This window comes from Tachysurus vachellii, chromosome 23 (assembly GCF_030014155.1).
Source record: "Tachysurus vachellii isolate PV-2020 chromosome 23, HZAU_Pvac_v1, whole genome shotgun sequence".
NCBI classification, from domain to species: domain Eukaryota; kingdom Metazoa; phylum Chordata; class Actinopteri; order Siluriformes; family Bagridae; genus Tachysurus; species Tachysurus vachellii.
In genome coordinates this window covers 5,720,987-5,729,869 of record NC_083482.1, presented here as the reverse complement: position 1 = coordinate 5,729,869, position 8,883 = coordinate 5,720,987, and the positions used below count along the sequence as shown (strand labels likewise).

General features: G+C 42.7%; 3 protein-coding genes across 3 annotated transcripts in view; 2 read left to right on the top strand and 1 right to left on the bottom strand.

Annotated features, from left to right (window-relative positions):
• LOC132838524 (CD59 molecule (CD59 blood group)) overlaps window positions 1–8,883 on the bottom strand; it is a 142,135-nt gene that overhangs the window by 117,523 nt on the left and 15,729 nt on the right. The gene's annotated exons all lie outside the window — the stretch shown is intronic.
• On the top strand, window positions 103–3,129 carry harbi1 (harbinger transposase derived 1). Its single transcript, XM_060859636.1, has 3 exons — window positions 103–235; window positions 1,482–2,166; window positions 2,537–3,129. Exons 2-3 carry the CDS (start codon window positions 1,497–1,499, stop codon window positions 2,911–2,913), a joined length of 1,047 nt encoding a protein of 348 aa, XP_060715619.1. The 5' UTR covers window positions 103–235; window positions 1,482–1,496; the 3' UTR covers window positions 2,914–3,129.
• The window catches only part of zgc:110699 (uncharacterized protein LOC325371 homolog), a 4,586-nt gene continuing 1,335 nt past the window's right edge, over window positions 5,633–8,883 (top strand). Inside the window, exons 1-6 of the mRNA XM_060859752.1 lie at window positions 5,633–6,882; window positions 7,021–7,101; window positions 7,250–7,306; window positions 7,437–7,510; window positions 8,338–8,485; window positions 8,835–8,883. The exon at window positions 8,835–8,883 is cut by the window's right edge and continues 45 nt beyond it. Of these exons, the coding sequence (XP_060715735.1) occupies window positions 7,032–7,101; window positions 7,250–7,306; window positions 7,437–7,510; window positions 8,338–8,485; window positions 8,835–8,883 (398 nt within the window). The 5' untranslated portion in view covers window positions 5,633–6,882; window positions 7,021–7,031. The remainder of the gene's footprint in view (window positions 6,883–7,020; window positions 7,102–7,249; window positions 7,307–7,436; window positions 7,511–8,337; window positions 8,486–8,834) is intronic.

The following is an 8,883-nucleotide window of genomic DNA, read 5'->3' as shown; positions in this document are numbered from 1 at the left end:
AGACCGTGTTCTACACGATAGAGATATGTGTTATATTATTATATAATTATGTTATATAGTAATAAAACCATAAATATACACAAAACGATCCGTAGGAAAACAATTTTTACTGGTGATTGGAAAAATCCGTGTAGTTAAAAACAGATCTGGAAAAGTGTTTAAACGAGACTTTTAACGTGAAAAGTGTGGAGTGAGATTTCAAAATGGCGACGTAAACAAACCAGCAGCGTTTCTGGTAATGTAGCTGTGAAAGATTCTAAATCCACGTGTTTTATTTATGAATAGTGTTGCTTTGTGTTTGTGCGATGTTGTTGTTGTTGTTGTTGTTTTTATAAACTCATTTACACATACACACTCTTTAATTTGACCGTATTGTTGATGTAATCTATAATGTTTGTCAGTGTTGTGATGTTCCTTTTTGTGTATTTCTTCATAAAAAGCTTTTAAATCCAGAGCAGATTCCAGTTAGGTGATTTTTATGAGTATATTCTTGCATTTAAAATGTATACGTTATATTTGTATATTTATTGGACCCACTGGAGAAGTTAATATTATAATATTATATTTTATTGTGGAACCTTCCATCAATGCTTTCAGCTGTATTTGAAACTGTATTAACATCATTATTGTTTTATATATTAACAGAACTATTACCAGTTTTATTACAAATGCACTTCAAGACATTTGAGACAAACATAAGGATAGTTGTTTTGTAATTTGGTTTTAATAGAGATTAGTTTTGTGAAGCCTTATTAGGAGTCCAGACCTTACCAGGATAAGGGACTGTGGTATGACGTACGCTGTTTGTTCAAGAAATCCCAACATCATTGATAAATATCAATCTAAATGTTATTGGTGCTAATGTTATTTCAGGATTGAAATACATCTGAGGAAACTGCCTTTTATTTGCATTTACTCAACCATTTAAACACACATTCTTCACCCTCCTGATGTCTGGAAAAAGGTACCGAAGCATTCGGGCCCTCACGGCCAGACTGTGTAACAGTTTTTTCCACAGGCCATCAGACTCCTTAATAACTGAACTGAACTGTACTGTGCACAACATACACACACCACACACACATATGCACAATCCCGCACTGTCATGTTTGTCTTGTCCTGCACTGTCTTTTGTCCTGCACTGTCTTTTTGTCTTGTCCTGCACTATTTGCACCAGGTTGCACAGATGCACTTTATGTATCTAGGACTAACTTACTAAGTCCTTATCTCTGTCTTTATTTTATGTAGCACCAGGTCCTGGAGAAACGTTGTCTCATTTCACTGTGTACTACAACAGCTCTATATGGTTGAAATGACAATAAAAACTTCTTGACTTGACTTGGTTTAAACTACAACTACAACACTCAATAATTTTGTACACAGTGTAACACTGTTCAAAATCTTTGTGGTAAACTGTAAATGATCTGAAGAATTCTGTTCCTGTGCTGTTCATATTTCAAACTCTGGTACATTTTTTACAGATCATTTCATTCACAATGGCAATCCCTATCGCGATCCTGGACTGTGACCTGCTGCTCCACGGCCGCGGACACAAAACTCTGGATCGCTTTGACATCGAATCCGTATCAGATGAATTTCTGTTGACGACATTTGGTTTCCCACGCGAGTTCATCTATTACTTGGTGGAGCTGCTGAAGGACAGCTTGCTAAGACGCACACAGAGGTCACGAGCGATCAGCCCAGATGTTCAGATTCTTGCAGCTTTGGGTTTCTACACATCAGGCTCCTTTCAGAGCAAGATGGGCGACGCCATAGGTATCAGTCAGGCCTCTATGAGTCGCTGTGTCTCTAACGTCACCAAAGCTCTGATGGAGAAAGCCCCAGAGTTCATCGGCTTCACCAGGGACAAAGCCACCGAGCAGCAGACTAAAGAAGAGTTCTACAGAGTGGCAGGGATTCCTGATATTTTAGGAGTTGTAGACTGTGCGCACATAGCAATAAAAGCCCCGAATGCTGAGGATTCATCGTATGTTAATAAGAAAGGTTTCCACTCCATTAACTGCCAACTGGTTTGCGATGCCCGAGGGTTGCTGCTGAGTGCCGAGACACATTGGCCTGGCAGTCTGACAGACAGATCTGTTTTTAACCAGTCTAGTGTTTGCAAGCTGTTTGAGGAACAAATGAATCACGAGGGCTGGCTTTTAGGTGAGAGGAACAGAAAAAGCCTTTTTTTAGTTTATATGAATTATTTAAGTATGTATTTGTCCATCTGACATGTAATATGCTTTTCAAAAGAAAGAGAGATCATTGCCATTAGGAAAGAAATGACTCTGTATTGATTTGCATTGCCACTTCCCTCTGACAGGTAACTGATTTGATATGCAATATTAAGTCGTGTCTCACTCCGGTGAAGTCTCTAGCCTGATGTTTGTGTGCTTCACGCAGTTCACTTCCAAGTCCTCCTCTAATTGTCTGCTCATTCCACAAGAATGTGCTGTTTCTCCTAACTGTGTCGTTAATCAGTCACAGTAGGGTGATGCTGCGGTTCTTCACATTGTTCTAAATGTCTTTGCAGGAGATAATCACTATCCTCTGCTAAAGTGGTTGATGACCCCGGTCCCGAATCCCGAGACTCCGGCAGATTACCGCTACAACCTGGCTCACGTGACCACGCACGAGATCATCGACCGCACGTTCCGCGCTCTCCAGACACGTTTCCGATGCCTGGATGGAGTCAAAGGCTATCTGCAGTACTCGCCTGAGAAGTGTTCTCACATCATCCAAGCCTGCTGCGTCCTCCATAACGTCTCGCTGCAGTCCGGACTGGACGCCTGGACCTTCGAGAGGACTGAGGCCACTGACCAATCAGAAGAGAGAAACTATCCAACAGAAAAAGTTGACCTGGAGGCACTGAGAGTCCGTCAGGAACTGATCCAGAATCACTTTAGCTAGAGCTGAGCTGGGACAGAACCACAGAAGTGTGTGAAGACGATTTAGAAGCAGCGAGAGGCATCTATCGTCAACCTAAACGTGTTGATTTGTGTGTCTGTATGATGTGTTGCAGAGTCTAAACAAATACTAATACATTAATTGGAATGAACAGATAATGTGTACTTTTCTTTATTTATGTATGTATTTATTTATACTCTTCAGAGGGGGAAAAACACACACACACACACACACACACACACACACACACACCCCATCCTGGGAGCAGGGAAATAAATGTTCTTCTCTCTGAAAAATTTTGCAAATTTTAAAAATATGAAGTTGTTCAAGTGTGTATGTTTTTTATTATTCATTCATTCATTCATTTTCTACCGCTTATCCGAACTACCTCGGGTCACGGGGAGCCTGTGCCTATCTCAGGCGTCATCGGGCATCAAGGCAGGATACACCCTGGATGGAGTGCCAACCCATCGCAGGGCTGTTTTTTATTATTGATTTTAATATTTATTAATATTAATATTATTGTTATTATTAGTAGTAGTATATTTTTATTTAGTGTATATATAGTATATTTATTGGACTGAATGCATGAACCAACAACAAAAAAAAGAGATTTATTTGTAAATAGAGTGAACAGTGAAAGAGAAAAGAAGACAAAAACTTTGTAAATCACAAAATGCAGTTTCAACATACAAAAGCAAACGTCACCCAGTGACAGCAGACCTGCTCACAATCACTGCGAATGTCTTTACAAAATGACTCCTACACTTTATTAAAAGCTATTAACAGCTGGCTCCTGTTATTAACAAGTCAAGTCAAGAAGCTTTTATTGTCATTTCAACCATATACAGCGTTTGCAGTACACAGTGAAATGAGACAACGTTTCTCCAGGACCTGGTGCTACATAAAACAAAGACAGAGATAAGGACATTGTAAGTTAGTCCTAGCCACAAGAAGTGCAACTGTGCAACCCTGGTGCAAACAGTGCAGGACAAAAGACAGTGCAGACAAAAGGTTACAAGACAATACACAAAAGACAGTAAACAAAAAACGGCGCCGACCGACCAGTGTAAATACTGTATGTAAATACTTTTCAGACAATATTGCGTGCAGTAATACTAGAATGAACACAGTTTCTTAGCAGCAGGTCCCTGAGATAGTGTATAAGATTGTGCAAAAACAGCAACAACTGAAATATTGTACAGTATGAGCAAGTATGAAATGTTAGACAGTGTGTGCACAGAGCAAAAAAGTGTGCAAAACATCATGTAAACAGTTTGATGAATATAAGCAGCATGTAAACAGTTTGATGGATGTATATTGGAAGTGTGTGTATGTGGTGTTGTTGTGTGCAGTCCATACAGTTGATGTGCGTGTGTATGTTGTGCCTAATACAGTTCACTTCAGCTATTAAGGAGTCTGATGGCTTGTGGGAAGAAACTGTTACACAGTCTTGTCGTGAGGGCCCGAATGCTAGAGGGCAGGAGGGTGAAGAGTGTGTGTGAGGGGTGTGGGGTCATCCACAATGCTGTTGGCTTTGCGCATGCAGCGTGTGGTGTAAATCTCCATGATAGAGAGAAGGGAGACCCCAATGATCTTCTCAGCTGTCCTCACTGTCCGCTGCAGGGTTTTGCGATCCGAGATGGTACAGTTCCCGAACCAGACAGTGATGCAGCTGCTCAGAATGCTCTCAATGGTCCCTCTGTAGAACATGGTCAGGATGGGGGGAGGGAGATGTGTCTTTCTCAGCCTTCGTAGAAAGTAGAGACACTGCTGGGCTTTCTTAGTGATGGTGCTGGTGTTGAGTGACCAGGTGAAGTTCTCCGCTAGATGAACACTAAGAAATTTGGTGCTCTTGACGATCTCTACCGACGATCCGTCGATGTTCCAGTGGAGAGTGGTCGCTCTGTGCTCTCCTGAAGTCCACACTTCTCTTTAGTTTTATCAACATTCAGAGACAGCTTGTTGGTCCTACACCAGGTAGTTAGCTGTTGCACCTCCTCCCTGTATGCTGACTCGTCTTTCTTGTTGATGAGACACACCACAGTCGTGTCATCGGCGAACTTGATGATATAGTTTGATCTGTGCATTGCTGCACAGTCGTGAGTCAGCAGAGTGAACAGCAGTGGACTGAGCACGCAGCCCTGAGGGGCTCCAGTGTTCAGTGTGGTGGTGCTGGAGATGCTGTTTCCGATCCGGACTGACTGAGGTCTCCCAGTCAGGAAGTCCAGGATCCAGTTGCAGAGGGAGATGTTTAGTCCCAGCAAGCTCAGCTTCCCAATCAGGTGCTGAGGGATGATTGTATTGAATGCTGAACTAAAGTCTATGAACAGCATTCGTACAGAAGTGTCTTTATTGTCCAGGTGGGTGAGGGCTAAATGGAGGGCTGTGGCAATGGCATCGTCTGTGGAGCGGTTTGGACGATACGTGAACTGTAGGGGGTCCAGTGAGGGTGGTAACTGGGTCTTGATGTGCCTCATGATGAGCTTCTCGAAGCACTTCATAACGATGGGTGTGAGTGCGACGGGACGATAGTCATTGAGGCAGGACACTGTAGACTTCTTTGGGACGGGGACAATGGTGGTTGTCTTGAGGCACGTAGGAACAACGGCGCTGCTCAGGGAAATGTTGAAGATGTCCATAAAGACATGCGCTAGCTGTTCTGCACATTCTCTGAGCACCCTGCCAGGAATGTTGTCTGGTCCAGCAGAATTCTGTGGGATAACTCTGCATAGAGATCTCCTCACGTCGGCCGTCGATAGACAGAGTACCTGGTCGTCTTGGGGAGGGATGGTCTTCCTAGCTGTTACGTTGTTCTGTACCTCGAACCAAGCGTAGAAGTCGTTCAGCGTGTCTGGGAGGGAGGCATCACTATCACAGGCAGGTAAAGCGGTCTTGTAGTTCGTGATCAGAAATGGAACATAGTGAAATCCTAGTCATCATAAGTGAACAGCACGTACAGGAGTGTAGAGTTACAAAATGTTCTCTTTTCGGTGTAGATGGATAGACAGATTTTTGTTAAATGGAGGTTATTGTTTTGAAACATTCTAATAAGCAGCATCTTGCGTAAGCGTTCGTTAAATGGAAAGACAGGAAGCAAAGCGTGCCTGAATGTCCCACAGGAGCGTCTGCTTCAGGACAAGAAGAACGTTCCGTTTGTTTTTATTAGAATTTGTAAATATAAATGACGTCTTTTTTCCCCGACTGCCCCTTTTTTGGGGGGGATTGTTCTAGGGTCCTTTTTTAATTTGAACATTAAAAAACATACCGTGTACAAATCCTTGTTCGTTTGGTTTTGTTTTTTTACTTCGAAGTCCCAAACGTCCACATTTCTTCAGTATTCTTTGTATTTGCTGGCTGCTGTGAAAGCCTCAGGAAGAAAAGAGAGAGAGGTAAAAATATGAAATGTTGGACTTCTTTTCAGCTTATTGATTGCCTGACTTCCACAACCCCACCCCTTACCCCCACCGCTCCCCCTTACCCCCCACCCCTCCAAAAAGGCTGAATACATAATCAATGATGAATGGGACTCAGTAATTTTAGCTGCAGGTAATGGCCACTTTACAGAGCAGACAGAATGTTTCTGCCGTCAGAGACCATAAATCAACTGCTTCCTTAATCAGAGAGCAAAGAGGGTCCTGCAAGAGGAGACAGAATACGACTCCACAGCGTCTCGGAAAGGAGTGATGAATGTAGAGGAGGAGTGGGAGGGAGGAAGAGTGAACACTTTGTGCTGTTAGTGAAGCGTGCAGTAGGCAGGCTGATGGTAATGTGAGGGAAGGCGCTGTGTGTGTGGCTCCGTCCCAATCCCACACATACGCTCTTAAGACTTGCCAAGTGCACTTGGATTTCTGTCATTTATCATAAAGCTGCAGATTTGCTGAGACCTCGAGGTTGTCGCGGGACCTTCAGGAACCTGACCTCTGACCTGTGGACAGCGTGGGGTCTGGATCACTCCAGGATCAATCAGACGTAAGGAACTGATTTGTTCTCGGATCACTAAGTGATTTGTGTTAGATGTTAGTGAACATGCTGTTAGGTGAGCTGGATGTAATATAATATTATGATAGATATTAATGTATGTTAATAAATGAATGTTAATGTTCTCAGCTAGAGCAAGAATGACAGAGACACGAAAAATTGCGAGAGCTAAACTGGTGCTGCTGGGACGAGAGAACTGTGGAAAGACGGGTAAAGGCAAAAGCTCACGTGGTGGAACTTATGGCCTATTAATAATAAATTGTCCTTCTATTAATAATATATCTCTTCATTTTTTTGTCATTTCTGACTCTCTGCTTCTCTCACTGTTTCTCTCGCACTCGTTTTGTTTAAAATCCAGCTCTGTGTGTGAGATTCATCACCAAGCGCTTCATTGGGGAGTATGACCATAAAAAGGGTAACACACGCACACACACACACACACACACACACACACACACACACACACACTGATTCACATTCCCAGTGAACCATGTTTTCAGTCTTCTAACCGTCTTGTCTGATTCATGTTGTGTTTCTTGTCTCAGAGGTGACGTACAGGTGCCGCAAAGTAGTGGACAAGGAAGCGATTGACTTGGAGATTTTAGACACAGTTAACAAGGTACACACTGTTTTTAAATCTGAACCACACACAGCTCTGATTTGTACTATATCACATGCAGTAAGGAACAAACAGGTACATTAAGTGACAATACGACACAATCATTAGTTCATTGTTAACACGATCTCTGGCTGTTGATCGCTGTCGTTTCAGAGGGTCGTAATATGCAAACGAGGCCTCGAACTGCTACCTGACCTCGTAATTCTGTGGTGCTTTGTAAATCCATGCCATCGAACAAACAAAAACTGTTAATCAAAATAAATGAATGCGTCTACATTAAGGCATCGATATGAATGAAATCAAAGCTTAAAGCTTGATGTAAATATGTATCTCAATTATTCTGGATTATATTTACACACGTGTGTTAAAAGTATATTATGGACTAGAGGTTTAACATTGTGTATTATGGAGAAAAAGAAATCCTGCTCATGGGTTTTGGTCTGTTATTGTGGTCGTCACTCATCACCGTTGTTGGTCACAGCAGTCGTCTTCTCCGTGTGAGGGCTTATCTTCCTCCATCACCTACATGCTCGGGATTGTTCCTCGCTGTCACGCTGACAGTAAGCAGAGCTGTTGTGTTCATTCCAGTGCTCTCAGGTTCTTCTTCTTAACTGAGCATCAGCAGACTGTGTTTAGATATTTCTGAGTAAACACTAGAATCAGGATCAGAACTAGAAGTTACTGTTTCAACTCTTACAAGTCCTGGGTTTGATCAGTTCCTTCTGCCAAAGACCAGGCCTGAAATCTCATACTTCCTTATTGTGTGTGTGTGTGTGTGTGTGTGTGTGTGTGTGTGTGTGTGTGTGTGTGTGTGTGTGTGCGCCCAGGAGTGTGTTGCACCCGGCGCCACCTCTCTGGAGAGCTCTATTAAATGGGCCGATGGATTTCTGATTGTGTATTCAGTGACGGACCGCAGCAGCTTTGAGGCTGTTGCGCGCCTCAAGAGGCTCATTGATCACATCAGACAGAGCCTGGGTAAGACTGACCTCAGATCAGCTTCACTCCGGCTTTGTTCATGTCATGTGAGGTATTTTTCAGAAGGTAAATAATTCCAAGTTAAGATAAAGCTCTAGACCAGCAGTAAATATCTGTGTAACCTATAATTGTGTGATGTAAACATTCAAATGTCAGCGACTCTTAGGCTCTGTGTGTGTGTGTGTGTGTGTGTGTGTGTGTGTGTGTGTGTGTGTGTTGTCCATCGTTTATGATGCCATAAATACCTTCTACCTCCTATTCCTTTTTATGATGGTCTGCTCTGATTTAGGAGTACAATGTTCTACAAAGTTCTGTGTGTGTGTGTGTGTGTGTTGTTTCCATTGCTTAGGAATCCCCACAGTGATTGTAGCAAATAAGAATGACATGGAAAATGGACG

What these genes read in the sequence shown, in the direction of transcription:
- harbi1 (XM_060859636.1), top strand. Translation starts at nt 1,497, where the DNA reads ATGGCAATCCCTATCGCGATCCTGGACTGTGACCTGCTGCTCCACGGC. An exon ending in TCACGAGGGCTGGCTTTTAG is followed by an intron (nt 2,167 to 2,536) that starts GTGAGAGGAACA and finishes ATGTCTTTGCAG; the next exon opens with GAGATAATCACTATCCTCTG.